This window comes from Salmo salar, chromosome 21 (assembly GCF_965601325.2).
Source record: "Salmo salar chromosome 21, fSalSal1, whole genome shotgun sequence".
NCBI lineage: Eukaryota > Metazoa > Chordata > Actinopteri > Salmoniformes > Salmonidae > Salmo > Salmo salar.
Window position 1 is genome coordinate 18,351,358 of NC_138311.1, and position 25,907 is coordinate 18,377,264.

At 40.9% G+C, this 25,907-nt stretch overlaps 1 protein-coding gene across 4 annotated transcripts in view; it reads left to right on the plus strand.

The window, feature by feature from the left end:
- stxbp5l (syntaxin binding protein 5L) overlaps positions 1-25,907 on the plus strand; it is a 234,287-nt gene that overhangs the window by 127,630 nt on the left and 80,750 nt on the right. For all 4 annotated transcript variants that reach the window (XM_045704491.2, XM_014164005.3, XM_082967014.1 and 1 more), the window contains exon 5: positions 14,917-15,051. In XM_045704491.2, the coding sequence (XP_045560447.1) occupies positions 14,917-15,051 (135 nt within the window). The remainder of the gene's footprint in view (positions 1-14,916; positions 15,052-25,907) is intronic.

Genomic DNA, 25,907 nt, shown 5'->3' on the forward strand with positions numbered 1-25,907 from the left:
AAGTGAGCCGATAATGAGCCGCTGTATACAGACTTAGTGACATATACTGTACATGGAGGAGGCTTAATCAAGCTAGTCATCTTGATTACTTTCTTGTATCCTTCACGCTAGCACCAAAAGTAAAAACGTATTGATAGGGGGCAAAATGCAGTCGGACCCTCAAATAACTGGCATCCACATCACTATTACAGAATTTCCACATATAATCAAAGCCTACTGGATGACAACCTGTTTTTAACCAAGACAAAGGATTTTACAACTGACTTTTTCCTGCATAAACATATGTACAGCAGATCCCCTTGTAGAATGGGACACTTTAAAATGTGGCTTTTAAAGGTCATGCAATTCAATATTCATCTTTAAAACAAATTAAAAAATCTGTCAAAAGAGTTTGTCATAGGCGTCGATGAAAGGTGACCAAAACGCAGCGGGTATAGTGCTCATCTTCTTTTATTATTACGAAAACAACAAACCGACAATCAACAGTTCTGCAAGGTACACAGACTATACAGAAAGCAACCACCCACAAATCCAAAGGAAAAAACAGGCTGCCTAAGTATGGCTTCCAATCAGAGACAACGAAAAACACCTGCCTCTGATTGGAAACCATACTGGGCCAAACATTGAAAAAGAAACATAGAAATAGAAAAGTAGAACCAAAATCCCCTAGAACCAAAAAAAAAAAAACACACAAAACAAACACCCCCTGCCACGCCCTGACCATACTACAATTACAAATGACCCCTTTACTGGTCAGGATGTGACAGAGTTCATATTATTAACAAAGGAAATAGAATAAATAACAGTAGAGATAGAATCTTCAACATAGAAATGGAACCAAAAAGAATTGACAGAAACTTGTTACAAATGACTGAGTCATCTATGATTCACAAAATTATATTTTGAAAGAGGAAGCAAAGTAATTTAAGCATATGTTCTCTTTTCAGTTTCCTCCATTTCCACTAACTGAAGTTAACTGTAAGGATTTTTCCCCTAATAATAGTGAAAAATTAACCTGTACAGCTGTACAGAGAGACTTGCACGAGGGCCAAATTGCGGAGGAGGAACTTCTAGATGCAATTAAAGCCTTTAGGCCATGGAAAACTCCAGGGATGGATGGCATATCAGTTGAGGTATATGAAACCTTCTTTGATCTACTGAAATATCCACTATTAGCATGTTTTAACCACTCCTATAAAAATTGTAAACTTTCAGGTACTCAGCAAGGTCTGATTTCACTATTACTGAAACAGGGCCCAGGTGGTATGTATAAAGAGCCGGTCTAAAAAACTGGAGGGGCCTTACAGTTCACTGTTGTGATGCGAAAATCCTAGCAAAATGCATAGCACATAGAATTAAAAAGGTGCTGTCGGATATTATCCATCCTGATTATTCATCCTGATCATGGAAGATACATTGGAAATAATATAAGACAAGTACTTGAAACAATAGAACACTAGGAACAATCTAGGAAAGAAGGTCTGGTATTCATAGCAGATTTTGAAAATGTTTTTGATAAAGTACAACTAGAATTTATATAGAAATGCCTGGACTATTTTTATTTTGGAGAATCTCTTAAAGTTATGTATAGTAACGCCAGGTGTAAAATAGTAAATAATGGCTACTTCTCAGAAAGTATTACACTGTCAAGAGGAGTAAAACAAGGTTGTCCACTGTCAGCATATCTATTTATTATGGCCATCAAATGTTAGCTATTAAAATCAGTTCCAACAACAATATAGAGGGGCTAGAAATCCAGAGCTTAAAAACAAAGGTGACTCAAATTTCCTCTTAAATCCAAAATCTGGATCCTTGCACAGCCTCATAGAGGTTCTAGATAATTTTTCTGGATTACAACCAAACTATGATAAGTGTACCATATTACGTATTGGATCGCTAAAAAAACTTTTACATTACCATGTAGTTTACCAATAAAATGGTCTGACGGTGAAGTGGACATACTTGGTTTTCATATCCCTAAAGTAATAAAGGAACTTACTACAACACACTGTTACAGAAATTTAGCAAAAATAGATACAATCTTGCTACCATGGAAAGTTAAATACCTCTCTATTTGTGGAAAAATCCCTGTAATACATTTTTTACTCATATCCCAGTTGACCTATTTACTTACGGCCTTGCCTAGGCCGAATGATTTGTCTTTTAAATTATTTGAGCAAACATATTTCACTTTATTTGGAATGTCAAGCCAGACAAAATAAAACATGGTTATTTATATAATGAATATGAGTTCGGGAGGGAGCTAAAATTATTAAACATTAAAGCATTAAACCTCTCACTAAAAGCATCAGTCATAAAAAAGTTATACTTAAACCCAAACTGGTTCTCCAGTAAGAACGTCTCATCCCTTGTTCAAAAATGGACTTTTTCTCTTTATCCAGATTACAAGCTCTCACTTTTAGTTAATGGAAAAATCTATTTTCTTTTAAATATCACCCTTTCTAAAACAAGCCATACAAAGCTGGTTGCAATTCCAGTTTCATCCTGCAGAAAAGACAAAACAAATATTACAACAAATAATATGGTTACATTTAAATATGCTAATTGATAAAAAAAAACATTATGCATGATTTTTTTACGGAATTATCTTTGTTACATTTGCAGTTGACAAACATATATGGAAATGTTTGCTCTATCCAAAATTACAACCAACTGATCGCAGCATTATCTCCAAAAATGGAGGAGGCAAGTGGAAGGGGGAGAAGGTAGTGAACTTGTTTGTTTTTCCTTTATTAAAGACCAAAATTGGCATAAAAATAATAAATAAAATAACGTATCAGTTTTACTTTTACTTTACAAAATGTTGACCACGGCGCCATAAAGGTTGCAAAATAGTTGGGAAGAGATTTTCGATGTGTCAATTCTGTGCCACATGGTTTATGAACTTATACGCAAAACGAACGGTTGATTCAAAACTTAGTTTTTCAATTTAAATTATTATACAAAATTCTTGCCACAAACAGAATGGTATGTGTATGGGGCATACAACCATCTCAGCTCTGCAGATTTTGCTGTGAAGAGAGAAAATCAATAGATCACTTATTTTGGTAATGCCTCTATGTAGCTTGTTTCTGTAAATCATAGTCAATCAATCAACAATATAATAATACTTTAGTACAAATATTTATCTTTAACTTACAATCTGTAGATATGTGAGACAGGTTCAGAATTTATGTGAAACATCACAGCAAAATATATGGCACATGGAAATCATAAGAGTGCGATTCACAGCGATAGGTGGGATGGACGGAGTAGCTGAGGGGTGGGTTTAAAAGCTCATGTTCAATAATAGTTATAACTAAAAACACGATTTATAATGTATATGTACTGCTGTATCCAGGGGGGGGGGGGGGGGGGGGGTTAGGACGATTCTAAGGGCCTGTGACTGACAGTGGCCTTCAAAAATTATTACAACAGTAGGTTAAAAAAAATTCAATACTAAATTATTAACCTATCATCATTAATATAACATTTTATTTACAATGTACTAATAAAACAAACGGTTTCTCTTTTTTTAGGGGGGGGGGGGGGCAAAAAGTAAACATCCAGAGAGCCTCTGTATTGACCCCCCCCCCCCCCTGCTATGGACAACATCATAAGTGACTTGGACACTAGGTTCCACACCACTGCAAAAATTGTAAAATCATTTTCTGCTGTTCTGAAAGTTGGGCAGATAAGTGAGGATAAAGTCCCTTCTGTGTGCCAACCACTGATCATGACATATTCCAGAGATCTTACACCTGAGTTTCAACATGAAGTAAGACACCTGAACACTGTATATGCTGCCACTTTCCCCCCTAACTTGTCCCCTCTTGGTCTCCTGAATGCAGTTTGTAAGATGCAGCTGCAAAGCATTTTTGGAGAAGTGTGCATTGCTTTACATATATTTTGCACACTGCCTGTAACTGTTGCTGGTGGCGAGAGAGCTTTCAGTAAGCTAAAACTGATAAACTATTTGAGGTCCACTATGTCCCAGGGCAGGCTTTGTAGTCTTGCCATGCTGTCCATTGAAAGTCAGTTAGCTAGAAAGCTGGACTTCAAAGACTTGATCAAGAAGGCTGGGCTCTTGGTGAGTAAGGCTGAGCAAGGGCCAGTGAAAACTATTAAATGGCATGGCTATGGATATTGGATCACTACACACATGATGCCCACAAGCTGAGAAAAATACTGAGAACAGACTGAGAACAAGATATATCTCAAAGTAATGGCTGGATTTTCACAAAATTTGTTGTGCACAATCAAGACCCCAAGTGGAAGAAACCTATTGATTTGGTGACTTCTTGACCTTTCCTCTAGCGCCACAATCAGACCTTTTCATTTCCATTTTGTTTTCCATTTTCTATTCCCACTTTTACAGGTGTTTATTTTCTAGTTGGTATGTATACTTAGTTCAACAATCTGCTGCTGATTTTATTATTTTGTTTGTTATATCATTCTATAGTTGATAATATACATTTATTTTAATTTAAGTGGTTAATGTATATTTAAGTTATATTTATTTTAAGTTATTCATTAATGTTAAGAGAATTTTCCATTCAAGAATTTTACCAATAAAATTACATTTAGACTGTAAAAGATGGCCTTTAGCACATTTCTTATAGAGGGTATCAGTCTTGCATCAAATCGTGAATTCCACTGTATGCAGAATGTTGCATGCATGTCTGCACAGTGTTATATTTTCACAGCTCACTATCAGAGAGTTGCATGCCTGCAAAGGTAGAGTCATTTAAAGCTTTGAATGGGTCGATTTGGTTCTGGAGGTGTGTGGTTACAGGTAATTGCGCAGGGTTGTTGTGGCCTGTGGTGGTGGGGACCAAAATCTTTTCATGGGGACCAAAATCCCTGGCAGCGCCCCTGGCTGTATGGTATCTACCTAGATGTAATGTATATCAAAATATCACATTACTTTATTCTTGCTATGTACAATACTGTAGAAAAAAAGTGCCATGTATGTAAAATGTGGGTAGAATATACATGTAAAAAAAATATTTTTAAAAGTGGTAGTGGATCAATTTTGCTTAAAAAAGAATGACCATAATCCATTGCACATCTGCTTGTCCGGTCTGTGTTATTTTACGCCTGCTACGGAAGAGACCGAAGAATGCGTAATTGTGAGGGGAAATAGAGAGCAGCTCTTGCTTCGCAAGGTACAGTATCTCTACTTGAAAATACATGATCTAAGTGATATTATATTTGGTATTCAGGAGTCATAAAAATATGCGTTATTTTCTTTGAAGAACTACACAATAGTGATTTTTGTCAGACAGCCTAGGCAGCAGCTCTAAAGAGATGAGATTATGACTTGGAATGAAATAATAAAGTAATCAAATAAAATAAATGTAATATACACAACAACTGAAATATTTTATTAAATCTAAGTAATGTGAATAAATGATGGGTAATAAGTGATAATCAGTAATGGGCAGTCACTACCATCATGGGACTTTTGTTAATTGTTTTATTCTGTTACAGCATTCAACTCACTAAATGCATAGTGCATTTAATGTTAAAAAAAATGATCGAAACCTAAATAGAAAACCGTAATTATTTTTTAAATAATCAAACTGAAACTGAACCGACCTCAAAAAGCACTAATCGATCAGCACTAATTGCTAGTTTGTTTGTACACATCCATGTTCCCAGTCACCTTGCTGTGATTAAATGCAGTGGTTCGCGCTTTCAGTTTTGTGTGAATCCTGCCATCTATACAGGGTTGTTGGTTTGGATAAGTTCTAACCATCACAGTAGGAACAACATACTGTATGCACTGCATGATGTACCCAGTCACAGAGTCGGTGCATACGTTGATACTATTCCCAGAGGTGACCCAGAACATTTCCTAGTCCGCAGGATCAAAACAGTTTTGAAGCAAAGATTCTGATTGGTCGGACCAATCTTGAATAGTCCTGACCATGCATGCTTCCAGTTTAAGTTTCTGCCTGTAGGTGGGGAGGAGCTGGATCGAGGTGTGATCTGATTTGCAGAAGGGAGGGTAGGGGAGGGCCTTGTAGTAGTCCCGGAAGGGAGAGTAGCAGTGATTAAGCGTGTTATCGCCGCGTGTAGCACAGGAGATGTGTTGGTACAATTTCGGGAGCATTTTCCTCAGATGTCCTTTATTAAAGTGCCTAGCATTGTTATTCACCAGGCTGGTGAGTGACAGCATTGTTGCAGCAGTATTGTCTTGGAGGAGTTACCTTCTTTCGTTTTGATCTCTAAGAAGTAGAGGTGAGAAGTGATTCTATCAAAACAAAATTATCTTATATTTACCCTCTGCTTGTCACTGTCTCTCCTCCCCTCTCAACCCCTCTATACTCGCTTCTCCTCTACTTGACTTTCCTGAGATATTTTACACTGTGGGAATAAGCTTTCTTATTATAAAGTTTGTTTTGTAATGGAAGGTTTTTGGGACTTGCACCCAGACCTACAACATCTGAGAAATTCATGATTATGATCCAACCCCTAGATGCCGAGAAGTACACTGGTCGCCAGAGATTATCCTGTATAAAGTTATTCTCTGTGCTTCTCGGTGCCTGGCTGAGATACTGAATTCCAGGCATCTCAAGAGCCAATTAGAATCTCACACCGCTGAACTGAATAAAGGGGGACGCAATACTCTTGGGAGGCGAGATAGCCTTTCCTCTCCTAATGCACATGGATGAAAGCGTTTCATTCAGAAGTAGGGCTTTTATGAAGGTTTGCCAATTAATGTGTCTGAGTGTTTGGAGTGTGTGTACGTTTATTGATGTCCTTTCACGTCACTGTGTCTGGGTCTGGGTCTATGTCTATTCCATCAAAAAATAGCTAACAGCAGGTTTTCAGTAGGTTTTTACTTATGATGACATATTCTGTTTATTCTGTTGGGCTCCCGAGTGGCGCAGCGGTCTAAGGCACTGCATCTCAGTGCAATCGGCATCACTGCAGTCCCTGGTTTGAATCCAGGCTGCATCACATCTGGCCGTGATTGGGAGTCCCATAGGGCGGCCCAGCGTCGTCCGGGTTTGGCCAGGTAGGCCGTCATTGTAAATAAGAAACTGACTTGTCTAGTTAAATAAAGGTTAACATTTTTTTAAGTGTTTGGATTGTACACAGCACATACACACACACACACACACACACACACACACACTCACACACACAGAGGAGACAAAATATGCATTTTATTTTTTCTGAATTCACAGGTGGCAAAATCACTTAAAATGGACTTTATTCCTCTTACTCCTCTGGAATAACTGTGGGGTATCATGTGTCACTCCACAGTAGCATAGGTTATGCACACACTAGAGGTCTTCACAGGTCCAGGTGGACCCGATATACCAGAGACCCGAGCCCGATTTGAAATTAGAACTTGTCCATCGGGTCTGGGTCGGGTTTTGTTTGAATGTCATCGGGTTACGGGTCTATGTAACTACAGCTTAAAGAGCCATGTGGACCCAAATGGACCCGACCACGGCTCTGCATAGCCTATACCATATTTATTTTTACACCGAAAAGGTGAATTTATTTATAGAAGTCCTAGCCAACATACAGTATAAAGACCTATTCATTTACCTGATAAACATAAAAAAATATTGTCACTCGGGTCCAATCGGTTCGGGTCTGATTATTCTCAGGTCTGTTCGAGACCGGGTCCCCTTTTTTTTTCATATCGGGTCCATTCAGGTCTTGTTGTCCTCGGGTCCGTTCGGGTCCTGGGCCAACTTTTTGGACCCGTGAAGACCTCTAGCACACATAGACAAAGACATGGATGGTGATTCACAAGCCAGCCAGTGAACCCTTGGTTAGCTATGTAACCACTCCTATGATGCAGTGCTTTACCCCTGCAATACCCACAATTCACCTGAGTGTTGACTGGTAGTCATCTGGGAATCATATGACAGATAACTGAGAATCACTTGTGTGACACCTGAATATCACACACTCGGCCTGTATCCTCTTTGACGCTCTGCTTGCAAATTGGCATATCAATCTCCCCATGCTGCATACAGTTTCTTTATCTGCCCATGACTAGTAATCTAAAATGGCCCGCTCCTCTCATTCTCCTCTCCGCGGGAGAAACTGAGACTGTTACAGAAACAGATGGGAGGTCACGAGGCATGTGGCCGAGATGGTTAGAGAAACAACATCTTCAATTAATTCTCTCCCTCCCTCCATCTATTTACTTCATTACTTATATTTGTTCCCTCAGAAGCTCCTTGGCTGCCCAGCCAGCTGGCGGTCAGTTCAACCCACGCCTCCTCCTGATTGATTGATAATTATGAGCCGTGGTGACGGCGCCTCGTCAAGCTATCTGAGTCAAACAAAGCCTTTGACTTTCTCTCCATTACACAGTCACCCTCCGAGACCCGCGCCAACCTTTTTATTTTCTCACCCTCCCTTGTTTCTGTATCTCCGCTCCTAAAGTTCTTGATTTCCAGTGACATTTAAATTATGTAAATGGTGTGTAAATGAAAGAGGTCGTCTGGGCACCATCGTGAGTCTAATGGGGTTGTCTGAAATGGCCGCCTCCTAACAGCTGATTGCCTGAGTGGGGACTGAGTCATGTTTCTCCTCAGCCAAGGGCTTTGATTTCAGCATAGTTTTTCTTATAGTTGCAAGGCTCAGTGAGTTATACCAGTTGGAGTACTTAACTTCACTTTGATTAGGGCTCTTGGGGTTCATTTTAGAAAGAAATGTCCTTTCGTGTAACGATCAGGAGAAATATAAAAGGGGCAACAGTTGAACCTTGAGGAACTCCTAATTTAAGTAGTTTATTTTGTAAATGTCCATTATCTGAGTTTTTCTCCATATACTGCTGGGAATCAGATGTCAATAATTATCCTTGCCAGCTATAAGAACTGACAGACTATCTACACATGTCATTGTGACATGCAACCTCACTCAACTTTCCTCTCTAGATTATGCTTCTGATAGACTTCTGGCAGCAAAGCTCGGAAAGTGTGAAGTCAAATATAATCGTCCCCCTGTTCTCTCACACAGTTCCTCTCCTGCCTGTGGAGTGGGTAACAGGTGTGCTATCTTGCTTTATTAGCTGGGTGCTCTGCCATATATGACAATGACTTCAAATGAAATCCCAAGTTCAAGAACATTGGGAAATGACGGCACTCCAAAATGTTTAAAAAAAAGATGTCTGATGAAGATTATGCGGCTGAAACGCTACTTGCAGCAAAGCTGGGGAAAGCGTGAAGTCAAATATAATCTTCCCCCATTCTCTCAAACACAGACGCCCTCTCCTGCCTCTCCTGATTTACCATTCCCCTCCCCCAGCACACCCAAGAGGTCAAAATCCTTTTTGAATTGTCTTCCATCTCATTTGTCTCCTATCTAATAATCCTGCGTCTCCCGGGTAAGTGGAAGTAGGGTGGCGAGGAACGGGGCCCGCTCATTCTCTATCCTGGAGAGGTAATCAGCATAGACAGGAGAGAATTAGTGTGTTGATCTGTATTCCCTAGTTATGGTGCTTATAAACATGATGGATGCTAATGCAGACTGAATGACTGTATGAACACCCCACCACCACATAGAAGCCTACTTCTGAATATATTACATGACCCCACCGCCACATAGCAGACTACCCCTGAATATTTTTTACATTTGTACATTTTAGTAATTTAACAGACGCTGTTATCCAGAGTGACTTACAGGAGCAATTAGGGTAAAGTTCCTTTGCTCAAGGGCAAATTGACAGACGTTTCACCTTGTCGACTTTATTGCAAGACAGCAACGCTACATAGAAGCCTACCTCTGAATATATTACATGTTACATAAACACCAAGCATGACTCTTTATCAATGGTTTATTGATTGACTAATAATTACACAGCTGACGTAGTGTATTATGCACAACCTTATGTGTGAGTGAAGTATGCTTGTACACAGGGCTCTAAATAAAACAAAATCATTGGTAGCACTTGTGCTCCTAACTTAGGAGCACCACACAACATTTAGGAGCACCAGAAACATGTTTTTTTTAATTATTATTATTGAGATATAGCCTACGTTGGGCCTATATGAATCCTACGTACTTATTGCTGTGCCATCAAATGTTTGCATATACTGGTAAAGCTACCAGGTAGTTAATAGGGCAAAAAATATCATTAAGATTTTTAAAGCAACTATTGCGATATACTGTAGATTAAAACACTTGGGTCAACTGTTGGAATCATAGAAATAGAATGATTATTCTAATTATAAGTTTGATGTTGTTTGACATGACAATTAATTAAAAATCCAGGTAGGAGTTATGACAAGGTAGGAAGCAAAGTGTTGGTCAGTGTTTCCCCGGGGAACCTAATCACATTTGAATAGAGTTGCATTTAGACAAATATTTTAGAACCGGCTATCTAATTCAGAACATCCCGTTGCACAAACACCATGCTGACCCATACCGAAGCCTAATATATTGACATATAATACCAGTCAAAAGTTTGGACACACCTACTCATTCAAGGGTTTTTCTTTATTTGTACTATTTTCTACATTATAGAATAATAATAGACATCAAAACCATGAAATAACACATATGGAATCATGTAGTAAGCAAAAAAGTGTTAAACAAATCAAAATATATTGTATATTTGAGATTCTTCAAAGTAGCCACCCTTTTCCTTGATGACAGCTTTGAACGCTCTTGGCATTCTCTCAACCAGTTTCATGAGATAGTCACCTGGAATGCATTTCGATCAACAAGTGTGCCTTGTTAAAAGTTAATTTGTGGAATTTATTTCCTTCTTAATGTGTTTGAGCCAATCAGTTGTGTTGTGACAAGGTTGGTGTGGTATACAGATGATAGCCCTATTTGGTAGGGTCCATATTATGGCAAGAACAGCTCAAATAAGCAAAGAGAAATGACAGTCCATCATTACCTTAAGACATGAAGGTCAGTCAATACGGAACATTTCAAGAACTTTGAAAGTTTCTTCAAGTGCAATTGCAAAAACCATCAAGAGCTATGATGAAACTGGCTCTCATGAGGACCGCCACAGGAAAGGAAGACCCAGAGTTACCTCTGCTGCAGAGGATAAGTTAATTAGAATTAACTGCACCTCAGATTGCAGCCCAAATAAACGCTTCACAGAGTCAGCTGTACAACTGAATGCAATCAACTGAAATGTGTCTTCCGCGTTCAACCCAACCCCTCTGAATCAGAGAGGTGCAGGGGGCTGCCTTAATCGACATCCACGTCATCAGAGCCCGGAGAACAGTGGGGTTATCTGCCTTGCTCAGGAGCGGAACGACAGATTTTAACTTTGTCAGCTCAGGGATTCGATCCAGCAACCTTTTGATTTCTGGCCCGATGCTCCTACCCGCCAGGCTACCTGCCGCCCCTGGGAATATATTATAATACATGAGTTTCCCTTATGGGGACCTACATCAAATCAAATCAAACCACCAGTAGTAGCAACCAGTGTTAGCACTAACGTTTGCTTTGCCCTAGCTAGTGCATTTAGCTAAATGGAATTTAGCTAGCCAGCTAGCTAATAAGCAATTAGCATTAGTGATTAGCATTATTTTAGGCACATGCCAGCTTCCTTAAACTAACTTGTGTTTCGCGGAGAACAAGATACACAAACTAATAGTATAATAGAGAAAACTCGTGGATTCATATTTAGAAGCAATGTGGAAAGCCGCATCGTTCTTGTTTTGCAATAATATGTTGAGTGCATGAATTGACAGCATGCTGAGAGAATAAACAGCATGGAGGAACTGTGTGCTGTCTGCTTGAGTGACAGGGGGTGGGGCTTAGTGTGTGTGGCCCAGGAACTGGAAGCAAGCATCTGCAGGTGTCAGCCTGACTTGTTTGAGAAGTGTTGAGGGAAAATATCATTACTCATTTATAATTTTTTTACATTTTATTTTAGTTGTACTGGTGCTCCCAAAATAAAACAGGTCGCACATCAGAATATTTTGTTGCATATGCGACCAAGTTGGTCGCACTTTAGAGCCCTTATTTCATACTTTCAAGTGAGAAAATGACACGTCGAAATGGAGCCGGTAATGCATATAATCAGATGCGTCGTATTACTGCAATGTAATGGAACAATAAGCAAATACACAAGGCAGTGTGAGAGAGAGAGAAAAATGGAGCTTGCAGCTGGGATAGCACTTGCCATGATAATTGCTTTCTACTGGTTTTGTCTGTGTTTTTGAGCCCTGGGCTCAATAGTTCAGAGAGATAAAGAGGGGTGAGTTGGGGGAGAGAGGGAAGGAAGTAAAGAGGAGATAACAAGTGAGAGAACAAAAGGTGCAGGGCATTTTCTATCACAATGATACTGACCACTTGTGATTAGCTTCTGTTTGTCTCAGGGTAATGATGCGTGACTTATTGAAGACTGCTGCCTAATAGGTTGAGGAAGAGGAATAATTAAAGTCCCAGTGCAGTCAAAAACGTGATTTTCTGTGTTTAATACAGTATATATTTTCACAATATGAGGTTAGAATAATACTATGAAAGTGTGAAAATTACGATAATGTCCTTTTAGTGATATACTACTTTCACACAGGATTTACAGTATTTTTGCCTGGAAAAGTGTTTGGCCAATGTTTACATGACTCCCTTACAAACAGGCCAATTTTTACCACATTCTTGCCTGCATACACCTTTTATAGCTCCTGTGCCGTTATGCCGGTGACGAGTAGTAGTGGTGTGCAGATATGGGTGGGCCTCTATTTGAATAATCAATTGAGAATGAACACCATAAAAAATGAATCTATATTTAATTTGTTTAAGCAGGTCCTAAGAAACATACGACTAATAAAATATATTATCAAAAGAAAAGAATGGCATATTTTGAGTTTAATTAGACCGATGTTACGGTTCTGTGCAGCCATGGCTGCGCCATCCAATTGAAAGCAATAGTTAGTTATTTTGTTAATTAAACAGACAAGACACACCTACCCGATCACAGTCAACACACATATATTTTATAGTAAGAATATAATGGAATATAACAGAATAAAATAATATTTTTCCCACACAGCAACATGGGGAAGTACGTGAAACCACTGCCATATCAAAAAAAAGGCCATCCTTTTTGGATCAATGTTTCATCTCTTTCCTACCCTCAACCCACTTTGTTTGGGAGCAGGCGTAGAGACCTATCTTCATCATAATAGCAATCCTATTTTCAAAAGCATGTGAGTCTCCTGTTCATATTTCACAACCTCTGCAGGCTTTTGGAGTTGCATAGGCTATACACGATCGAGCAAAATAATAGGCCTACTCTTGATTTAGGCTACATTATTGCATACTAAATGTTTCTGATCAGTGATAGATGACCCAACTAATAGATGAGCTATACCACTTCCACTTATTTGCCCAGCCAGAAGCCATTTAACCAAATAGCCTATACAGACAGAGATTCAGTGAAACAAAATCACATTGCTTGATTATCAAACAAGTCAGCCTTTTGGTCGGGAGTAGGCCTAGGCTACTACCTAACATGGCAAAATGTTCTAATAAACTAGACAAGGTGATCATGAGCAGCACTCACCTTAACTTAGCTAACATTTCCCCAGCCTAATTGTAGTTTCACCAATATCCAAATCGAGATTCAGTGAAAACTGAAATCAGACATTGAATGATTTATCAAGACGAGTCCTCACGCTTGTTTCAAAGCAGCACGGTGGCGCTGTCCCAATCAAAACTGTGCTGAAATGATCATCTAGTTGACAACACTATGCATGGATTGAATGACTTTGGGAATTTCACTAACGATTTGATACATGCCTTCAATTGCGTTAGCCTACTTTATTCCAATATTTTTGTCATTCTGTGCTATTTATTCCCTCAGTAATTATTTATGGATCCATCCAGTATTGGTTAGAGTGGAAAGAGTGCATGCTTAGTGGTGGGCTATGCTAAGTTTAAAACTGCCAGAAGGATAGTAAAACTTGCGCTACCTAGCAACCAGCAAGAGTTTAATAGCGTAGTACGTGCCAATGCCGACTCAGCACGATTCATACTAAGCCGTAGGCATAACTTTACATAAATGATCAAATAAAATGTTATTTGTCACATGCGCCGAATACAACCTTACAGTGAAATGCTTACTTACGAGCCCCTAACCAACAATGCAGTTTAAAAAAATACAGATAAGAATAAGAAATAAAAGTAACAAGTAATTAAAGCGCAGCAGTAAAATAACAATAGCGAGACTATATACAGGGGGGGGGGGGGGGGGGGGGTACCGGTGCAGAGTCAATGTGCGGGGGCACTGGTTAGTTGATGTAATATGTACATGTAGGTAGAGTTATTAAAGTGACTATGCATAGATGATAACAACAGAGAGTAGCAGAGGTGTAAAAAAAGGGTGGGGGGGGGCAATGCAAATAGTCTGGGTAGCCATTTGATTAGATGTTCAGGAGTCTTATGGCTTGGGGTAAAAGCTGTTTAGAAGCCTCTTGGACCTAGACTTGGCGCTCCAGTACCGCTTACCGCGTGGTAGGTTGTTTGGAGGAAATAAACATGTATGCTTTCATACTGGCAATACCTTTCAGATATGAAGAAAAGGCAAAAAAAGTTTGACGATATTGTTAAGTTGGTGAAAAAACATCTTAGTATGAAAGGGATATAAGAGCCGGAAATTTGAGCTTGTTTAGGTGGGATGGAGTTTTGGGCTGCCTGGTGACATCAATTAGTTAATAGGCCAATAAAAAAGAGAGTTCCAAACCTCTTTGTCAATAACAGCTAGTTTTCAGTTTTCACCACCCCACTCAGACCAGTCCCAGACAGTCCTAGCAACATTTTTCCTTGAGAAAATGCTCTTTGCTAAGAAGCAATTTTTCTTAATTTTTTTTAACAATTTTAACTGAAAACACAACATAATCCCTACCAAATCCAAAACATTGTATCAAATGTTATCGTATTTTAACACTGTTGTTTATTTTTCCTCCTCAGGATCACTTTTTGCCACCTCCCCTTCCAGAGTAAATGGCTGTACGTGGGCACAGAGCGTGGCAATACACACATCGTCAACATCGAGTCCTTCGTTCTGTCTGGATACGTCATCATGTGGAACAAGGCCATAGAATTGTGAGTTGAATCATCTAACATACACAAATGTTCAATAATCAATGATAACCTAATGATGACGACTACTGTAGGATGACGTTGAGTTGAGAGCTGTTATGAAGTTCTTGTTGTGTGGGTGATAATATTATGAGGATTGTTGTAATGATGATGACCATAATGATGAAAATGTTCTATTCTATTTTCTACTGAGTTCACGGCAGTGACAATGCTCTTGTTGGGTGGATGATAATATAATGATCATGATGATGATGATGATAATGACATGTCACGTTCGTCATAAAAATTATCGGACCAAGGCGCAGCGTGAGTAGCGTTCCACATAATTTATTATAATGTGAAACGTAATGCAAATACAAAACAAATAAAGAATAGACAAACCGTGACTATAATACAACTATACATAAGCAATATCCCATAACCCCCCAGTGAAAAACAAGCTACTTAAGTATGATCCCCAATTAGAGACAACGATTACCAGCTGCCTCTAATTGGGAATCACACCAATCACCTAAACATAGAAAAACTAAATTAGAACCCCACATAGAAAATAACAACTAGAAAAAAACCCTGTCACGCCCTGACCTACTCTACCATAGAAAATAAAAGCTTTCTATGGTCAGGACGTGACATGACAGTGACTAGCCAGGCAATTTGGGCCACAGAAGGCCTGGTATTCAGTTAGTTGAAGCCATAGACCTATATTTACAGAGTTGGGCCAACTTTTCGAATGTTGAAAATGGTTCTGATACCAGAAATTCAGTTACATAGCATTGTTTGAATATTCCCTGTGTAATGTTAATGGGGGTGCTAACATGGCTGCCATATAATTTTGTAGTGTAAATGCATCATAATGCAGAAACCTCAATGTCCCAAGTAACTCTCTAAATACAGTTGAAGTCGGAAGTTTACGTACACCTTAGCCAAATACATTTAAACTCAGTTTTTCACAATTCCTGACATTTAATCCTAGTAAAAATTCTCTCTCTTAGGTCAGTTAGGATCACCACTTTATTTTAAGAATGTGAAATGTCAGAATAATAGTAGAATGATTTATTTCATCTTTTATTTCTTTCATCACATTCCCAGGGGGTCAGAAGTTCACATACACTCAATTAGTATTTGGTAGCATTACCTTTAAATTGTTTATCTTGGGTCAAACGTTGCGGGTAGCCTTCCACAAGCTTCCCACAATATGTTGGTTGAATTGTGGCCCATTCCTCCTGACCGAGCTGGTGTAACTGAGTCAGGTTTGTAGGCCTCCTTGCTCGTACATGCTTTTTCAGCTCTGCCCATGAATTTTCTATAGGATTGAGGTCAGGGCTTTGTGATGGCCACTCCAATACCTTGACTTTGTTGTCCTTAAGCCATTTTGCCACAACTTTGGAAGTATGCTTGGGGACATTATTCATTTATAAGACCCATTTGCGACCAAGCTGTAACTTTCTACTGATGTCTTGAGATGTTACTTCAATATATCCACATAATTTTAATTCCTCATGGTCATCTATTTTGTGAAGTGCACCAGTCCCTCCTGCAGCAAAGCACCCCCACAACATGATGCTGCCACCCTCGTACTTCACGGTTGGGATGGTGTTCTTCGGCTTGCAAGCGTTCCCTTTTTCCTCCAAACACAACGATGGTCACAAACAGTTCTATTTTTGTTTCATCAGACCAGAGGACATTTCTCCAAAAAGTATGATCTTTGTCCCCATGTGCAGTTGCACAGTCTGGCTTTTTTTATGGTGATTTTGGAGCAGTGGCTTCTTCCTTGCTCAGTGGCCTTTCAGGTTATGTCGATATAGGACTCGTTTTACTGTGGATATAGATACTTTTGTACCTGTTTCCTCCAGCATCTTCACAAGGTCCTTTGCTGTTGTTCTGGGATTGATCTGCAATTTTCGCACTGAAGTACGTTCATCTCTAGGAGACAGAACACGTCTCCTTCCTGAGCAGGATGATGACTGCGTGGTCCCATGGTGTTTATACTTGCGTACTTGTCACGTCCTGACCAGTAAAAGGGGTTATTTGTTATTGTAGTTTGGTCAGGACGTGGCAGGGGTGTGTTTGTTTTGTGTTGTCGTTTTTTGGGGGGTATTGTTCTATGTTTTGTATTTCTATGTTCGTATTTCTAGTTGTTCTATTTCTATGTTAGTTTTGGGAACGGCCGCCATTTAAAAGCAGCTGGTTGTCGTTGCTTCTAATTGGAGGCCATATTTATATGGGTTTATTTTCTCTTGTGTTTGTGGGTGGTTGTTTCTTTGTATAGTCGTAGTACATTACAGGACTGTCGTTCTTGTTTTGTTTAGTGTTCACGTTTGAATAAAAATATAAGTATGGACACTTAACACGCTGCGTATTGGTTCGATATTGATTTCTCCTCATCAGAAGACGAAGCTTATGACAGTACTATTGTTTGTACAGATGAACGCTGTTCCTTCAGGCATTTGGAATTTGCTCCCAAGGATGAACCAGACATGTGGAGGTCTACAATTATCTTCTGAGGTGTTGGCTGGTCTTTTCTGGAATTTTCCAAACTGTTTAAAGGCATAGTCAACTTAGTGTATGTAAACTTCTGACTCACTGGAATTGTGATACTGTGAAATAATCTGTCTGTAAACAACTGTTGGAAAAATTACTTGTGTCATGCGCAAAGTAGATGTCCTAAACAACTTGCCAAAACTGTAGTTTGTTAACAAGAAATGTGTGGAGTGGTTGAAAAACAAGTTTTAATGACTCCAACCTAAGTTTATGTAAACTTCCGACTTCAACTGTACATGGCTCTGGTGGAAGCTATCGTCATAAGCAGCACCTGGTATGCTGACCAGAAGGAACAGTCATACAGTGTAACAATCATTTATAAAACCGGTAGTGTTTGGACCCTGAATGCTGATTGGATGAGCAGCATTCCAAGCTGTGCTATTTTGGCCATTAGACACATCTATGCCTGCTAACAGTTCCCTCTGAAAATGATCACTGAGTCTCCATCAGAATATCATGTTCATGTTACTGTCCCAATCATTTCTTGTATTTATCTCAACTCACACATTATTTCCCCTTGTTTCCAGCCTGGTATTTAGTTTGGTACAGTGGTGGTTAATATAAGCCTAGCATTTAGTTTGGTACAATGGGGGTTAATATAAGCCTAGCATTTAGTTTGGTACCTCGGGGTTAATATAAGCCTAGCATTTACTTTGGTACAGCGGGGTTAATATAAGCCTAGCATTTAGTTTGGTACAGTGGGCGTTAATATAAGCCTAGCATTTAGTTTGGTACAACGGGGGTTCATGTAAGCCTAGCATTTAGTTTGGTACCTCGGGGTTAATATAAGCCTTGCATTTAGTTTGGTACCTCGGGGGTTAATATAAGCCTAGCATTTAGTTTGGTACAGCGGGGTTAATATAAGCCTAGCATTTAGTTTGGTACCTCGGGGTTAATATAAGCCTAGCATTTAGTTTGGTATTTCGGGGTTAATATAAGTCTAGCATTTAGTTTGGTACAGCGGGGTTAATATAAGCTTAGCATTTAGTTTGGTACAGCGGGGTTAATATAAGCCTAGCATTTAGTTTGGTAAAGCGGGGTTAATATAAGCCTAGCATTTAGTTTGGTACAACGGGGGTTAATATAAGCCTAGCATTTAGTTTGGTACAACGGGGGTTAATATAAGCCTAGCATTTAGTTTGGTACAGCGGGGTTAATATAAGCCTAGCATTTAGTTTGGTACCTCGGGGTTAATATAAGCCTTGCCTGTTCTACCTCGGAAGCAATGTGTCACGTTTTTACTTCGATCTCTGTAGTACCATACATAGAGTGAACGGTGCCCAGATGAGACGAGACAGTCAAAATCACGTACTGTATCAACGTCATGATCATAGGCATATCCAAATGACAATAGAAAAAAGCTAAAGCAAACGAAAATGTAGACTGGGTTAGCTATCTAACTGGGTTAGCTATCTAGCAAGTGAAAAGAACGTTATTCAGCCTGCACAGCAGATTTTGTTTAGAACTGAGGACCAGTCCTTTTGCATAGTAACTATTCAGAAAGAATTGAAGACCAGGTTGCGTCTGTAGCAACGTGATCAAAAACAACCAGATTTGTATCCGGACTATATCATCTGTCCATTCAACCAGTGAATGAACAGGTCTCGTGCTTCGGGGTAATGGGTACTGTGGCGAGGCCAAGTATTTTTAGGCCGGTACACGCTATACCAGCGCCCCGCATTTGCCAGGGGGTAGTGGGCATCCAGCCAGTAAAAGCGATGCCAGTTCTGCGCTTGAAACCACCTCTACGGTCCAGTGCGTCAACCCAGTCCGACTCGGCCTGTTCCCGCTCCCCGCACTAGCCCTGAGGTGCGTGTTCCCAGGCTGATACCTCCAGTACCAGCACCACGCATCGGGCTTCCAGTGCGTCAGCCCAGTCCGACTCGGCCTGTTCCCGCTCCCCGCACTAGCCCTGAGGTGCGTGTTCCCAGGCTGATACCTCCAGTACCAGCACCACGCATCAGGCTTCCAGTGCGTCAGCCCAGCCTCAAGAGTTCGGCAATAGTGTGCAGTCCAGAGTATCCGGCAACAGTGTGCGGTCCAGAGTATCCGGCACCAGTGTGCAGTCCAGAGTATCCAGCACCAGTGTGCAGTCCAGAGTATCCGGCACCAGTGTGCAGTCCAGAGTATCCGGCACCAGTGTGCAGTCCAGAGTATCCGGCAACAGTGTCTAGTCCGGAACCGAGGGAGACTGCCTGCGACCCGGAACCGAGGGGGTCTGCCTGCGACCCGGAACCAAAGGGGTCTGTCTGCGACCCAGAACCGGGTGAGTCTGCCGATGACCCGGAACCAAGGGAGTCTAGCAGCAACCCGGAACTGAGTAAGCCTGACGATTTGGAACTAAATATGATTAACTGTATAACGAATGAGTCTGCCTTCAGCATGGAACGGAAGAGGTCTGCCGATGATCCGGAACGAGGGGAGTCTGCCTACGGCCCGAAACTGATCAAGTTCTGCATTCTGGAGGACAGTAGGCCGGAGCCAAAGCCACCTCCGGTATAGGTGGGTTGGGGAGGGGGGGGTGTAGCACAGGTGCCGTCGTTGACGGCAGCCACCCTCCCTTCCCTCCCTTTAGTAGAGGGGGAATTTTCTTTTGTTGTTGTTTTTTTTTATTTAATTTTTTATGAGGTGCATCCGGGGTCTGCACCTTTGGGGGGGTACTGTCACGTCCTGACCAGTAATAAGATTATTTGCTATTGTAGTTTGGTCAGGACGTGGCAGAGGGTATTATGTTTGTGTTTCAGGGTGATGGTTTATGTAGTGGGGTGTTTGATTTATTATTTCCGGGTTTTTTGGTCACTGCTATGTGTTAGTCTATTTCTATGTTCTTTCTAGTTAGTCTGTTTCTATGTGTAGTTAATTGGGGTGTGGACTCTCAATTGAAGGCAGGGGTTGTCTAGTTGCCTTTGATTGAGAGTCCTATATATTAGTTTGTGTTTGTGATTTGTGGGAGGTTGTTTCTTGTTTAGCTGTCTATGCCTGTCTATGCCTTCGTCGTTCATCATTGTTGTTATTTTTGTATACGTGTTTGTTTGGTTTTCCTTCTTTCGCCTATTAAAAGAAGATGAGTATACAACCCGCTGCGTTTTGGTCCTTTCCAGACGACAAATGTGACACTTATTGCCTAAGTACACAAGTGATTCTGTATGGCTCAGTCAGTATAGCGGGACACTTGCAATGCCAAGGGTCATGGGTTTGTTTCCCGCTGGGGCCATACTTACATAAAATGTATGCACACATGACTGTAAGTCGCTTTAGATAAAAGCATCTTCTAAATGTATTATTATAAGTGACATGTCCAGACAGAGCCTTCCTAGTGCAATGAGTCTCTTCCCTGTCACACACAGGAAGTCAGTTCTGTAGGCTTCATTCACCTATGCTTTGTCCCTCGGGTGTTAGTCTGACATGCCCTCCACTGTAGTGTCAATCACGCTTCCCTCTAGTCCCATCCACCGAGGCGGCTTTGTGCCTTGACTTGACAGTGTTAGCCAAAGTAAGCAGACTGGATTTCAACGGGTGGGCCGTCTGTCAGTCGCTCCAATGGCAGGCTCAGGAGTTTACCACTGGGTGGGAGCTAACCAAACATATATCCGAATCCTCCTGCTTAATTGGAATGTATGTTAAATATGATCATATATTATACCGCAACATTGTTGAGTACTAGTTTCTGATTGGCTCATTTCTAGTGTGCATTATTTCTCTGTAATACATGGCAATAACCAACAGTGTTGTCAAACATTCATATGTTTGGCTGCCTTTGAAATCAAAAATCTAATTGAAAACATTATTGGCATTGTTCAATATTCGATTTTCAAAATAGCAAGCTAATATTTAGGAGGACTGATGGTTTGGTTAGCTAAGCTAGCATGTCTGTTTAGTTACCGATGCAACTACAACAGCTATCTAGTAAACTTGCTAGCTACTTCAGTTGACGTTGAACACAGTTATATTGGCAAAATAACACATTTCTAGCTGCAAATGTGGTAAATTATAGCCGTGGTATAAGAGAGATAACCGACACGGGGCTTCATGCGTTCTCTGAAAATAATGCAACTCTACAGAAGGTTGGCGCCACTCCACTGTGCGTTGTGACACATACCTTTCACATCGTGCATTATTTTCCAGAGAGCGCGTAGCCCCTCGTTGATTATCCCTTACATGGTCGTCAGCAGTTGTTGACGTTGGTATCATTCATTTGACCTTTGAGTCATTTAACAGACAGTCTCATCCAGAGTGACTAGGGTTGAGTGCCTTGCTCAACACCTAGTAAGCTCGAGATTTGAACCAGTGACCTTTCGGTTACTGGCCCAACACTAGCCCTTGTTCTATCCTGAAACCTCTTACACTGCCACGTCAACTCATTTGTCAACTAACCCTAGCTGAAGGTTTGGCAAACTAACTTTGCTCACTACACCATGCCAGTGTTAGATGGTGCTCATGCAATAACTACGACTACTTTTAACATGCGTTAAGTGGGTTTTAAAGAGTAGCTCAATAAAAGTTGAACAATAATGTTTGGTCCTCATCAGCGTGTTTAAACAGAGCCAATGAAGCCTGTATTTTCTGACTGTGCTGAACTGCTTTCCACTCAGTATATATGAAGATGAGTCTCTCACACACACACACACACACACACACACACACACACACACACACACACACACACACACACACACACACACACACACACACACACACACACACACACACACACACACACACACACACACACCCACGCACGCACGCACCCACACACGCACGCACACACGCACACTGTGCTCCTTCACAGGGAAAGCATCAAGCATGCCTCTAATGGAAATGAACTGCAGAGGGGAAGGAATGAGGTTTGTTTTTTCCCTCTCAGTCATGCTCGAGGAGGACGGAGGTGTGTGTGTGTGTGTGTGCGTGTGTTAACGTGTGTGTGTGTGTGTGTGTGTGTGTGTTTCCATATGCGTATAGTGGAACTAAATAAAACTTTGCACAAGTATTAAATTGGAACAGCAAAACCCATATCCCCAATGTTTATTTTCATGACTTTTACCATATGCACTTTCAGGCTTAAAGGCCCAGTGCAGTCAAAAATGCGAACCCCTGTGTTTTTTAAAATATATTTCCACACTATGAGGTGTAGGAGCTGTTTGAAAAGAACCTGAAATCTCAATCTGTTTTGGTAGGAGGGAGTTTTGGCCTAGCTGGTGACATCATCAGGTGATAAATTAGTTAATCGACCAATAAGAAAGAGAATCCCAAAACTTTCCAATAAGAGCAAGTTTTCGCTTTTCCCCTCCTGACTCAGACCACTCCCAGACAGTCCTAGCAAAATTGTTGCTTGAGAAATTAGTCTTTGCTAAGAAGCCATTTTTGTTTCTTTTTGACCATTTTAATTGAAAATAATCACAGTAAGGTACTTAATATTAATTGTTACAGAGAAATGTATCAGGGATCAAGGTAAGACCCAGATGCAGACTATCGAATTAACACTGTTTATTTTAGCAACGGGCAGGCAACGACAAGTCAAGGCAGGCAGGGGTCGAGAATCCAGAGTATAGGGGCAAAGATACAGGATGGCAGGCAGGCTCAGGACAGGCACAGTAGTCGGGCAGGTGGGCTCAAAGACGGGACAGGTAAGGGTCAAAACCAGGGGGGCAAGAAAAAGAGAGACTGGGGAAAAGCAGGAGCTGAAAAACGGTGGTTGACTTGACAAACAAGATGAACTGGCAACGGACAAACAGAGAACAAAGGTATAAATACACAGGGGATAATGGAGAAGATGGGCGACACCTGGAGGGGGGTGGAGACAATCACAAGGACAGGTGAAACAGAAATGATTTAACATTAAGATTAAAACGACTGCATTGGACCTTTTTAAATTGAGGTGGAGGATAAGTTATTATACAGATTTTCAGCTCAACACACACACACGCGCTAAGACACACATAACTTATTTCAAGTGGAGCTTTTCTGAGTAGGACTCTTTTCCTAAAAGAGTGTAAGCCCGTACCAAAACACTCATTACATGATGTGTGTATCTCCCCTCCCTCCTGAGTATTGACTGAGCAGTGAGGCACTTGTGATCCAAAATGAATTTGCTTTTCCATTATCAGAAGTGGGAGACACGGCAAGTACACTGCATTAATCTCGATAGAGCTGCAATGCTGGCAGGAAGAGGATGTATCGGACACATAAACATCACACTAGCATGCTGTCTGAATCCCCCAATGGGTTCCAAAGACAATAGACCCAATTCATTCTGGCTCCTTGGAAGCAATCAATCACTCACAACTATTATCCCCCCCCCCAAATAAGTGTCAATTTAAAGTAAGTGCCTGCTGTCCTTTATTCACAGCTCCCAGGATGGGGCCAGAACCCCCTACTACCCATAATGCTCTAGTCTGGGTCTTTTCCTACGAGGCTTTAGATGTAGTGTCTGTGTAATAAAACCAGGGAAAGAAAAGCACAGCCTCAAATCAAAGAAGAAAGCGGGAAGCCTGATGGGAACAGAGCTTCATTAGGAAGACACAGGGGCTCCAACCTGACTCCTCATTGTATTTCACAAGACAAAAATGTCCAACGTGTTGTATGAGAAAGGAACACAAAAAGAAAAAGACTTGGCAAAGACGCTTTGGTGTGAGGAAAAGATAAAAAGACCGATCAGCTATTCAAATATGAGTCATATTGATGTCAGATTGTTATTTCAGAACGTTTACTCTTCTGTATATAGCTCCTTGTGCGAGGATTCAGTCTCTGATTTCCTATACCTTTGAATGACTGCAGTAATGGCTTGTATATTTCCTTAATGAGCCCATTATTTTCTAATTAGGCCTGAGTTTATCAGTCTAATGCAATCTCACTGGTTAACGCCTGCCGGTTTTGGCAGTAGCCTAAATTGAGACAGAAATCCCTGAGGGGCGGAACCCAGGCACACGTCTGATAACAAGAGACACATGCTACGTTTCCTCTCCCCCTCTTCTTCCCACCTCCTTCTCCTCCCTCCACGTCCTCTTGCATGTCAGTCTTTTCACTAGTCAATCTAGTGAGGCACAAGAGGAGTAAAGGCTGACACCTAACAGGAAATGAGTGGAGAAGAACACATGGTTACCGCAGCAAATAAAAAAACGTTTAGGTATCTTGTCTGTTGAAGTCGCTGTGCAGAGATACACATAAAAAATACTTGCACACAACAGAAGCGACGCCTTTCTCTCTGTGTGTGTGTGTGTGTGTGTGTGTGTGTGTGTGTGTGTGTGTGTGTGTGTGTGTGTGTGTGTGTGTGTGTGTGTGTGTGTGTGTGTGTGTGTGTGTGTGTGTGTGTGTGTGTGTGTGTGTGTGAGCGAGAGAGAGAGAGAGAGAGTGGGGCAATGACAGCTTTAGCAGAGGGAGTGTGACTAGCCATGATTCTACTCAACTTGGCTGGCTGGCTGGCTGGGGGACCAGAGGCTGTTGGGAAATTAGTTTGTCACCACCAACCAGGCTTTTCTCCAGAGAGAGAGATAAAGAGGAGAGAGTCCTTGGGAGAATCTCAATTGCATACACCTCGCGTCCTCTCTCCTAACCTCCTTCTCAAAACCCATTGGATCAGAAATCCAGAGGCCGTTCCCTTCTGACCTTCTCCTCCAATGGGCTTTGAGAAGGAAGCGAGGAGAGAGGAGCCAAGGAGTATGCAATTGAGATTCTCCCCTTCTGCGTTGACAGATCGAGGACTGTCGTTACTGCAGGGCCAGCAAATATTGACACAGGAGCGCCTAGTCCCAAAGCCCTGAGCCTCGTTCACCCAGCTCTGTTTCCTCCACTTTTCATGTTGATGTTAAGGCAACTTACCATCTATCCTCATCAGCTATAATACTATAGGCCATCCGGTGAATAGAGATTTTATTTATTTATTTTATTTCACCTTTATTTAACCAGGTAGGCAAGTTGAGAACAAGTTCTCATTTACAACTGCGACCTGGCCAAGATAAAGCAAAGCAGTTCGACACATACAACAACACAGAGTTACACATGGAGTAAAACAAACATAGTCAATAATACAGTAGAAAAATAAGTCTATATACAATGTAAGCAAATGTGGTGAGATAAGGGAGGTAAAGGCAATAAATAGGCCATGGTGGCGAAGTAAATACAATATAGCAAGTAAAACACTGGAATGGTAGATTTGCAGTGGATGAATGTGCAAAGTAGAAATACTGGGGTGCAAAGGAGCAAAATAAATAAAAAGGCACAGTACCAGTCAAACGTTTGGACACACCTATTTATTCAAGGGTGTTTCTTTATTTTTACTATTTTCTACATTGTAGAATAATAGTTAAGACATCAACACTATG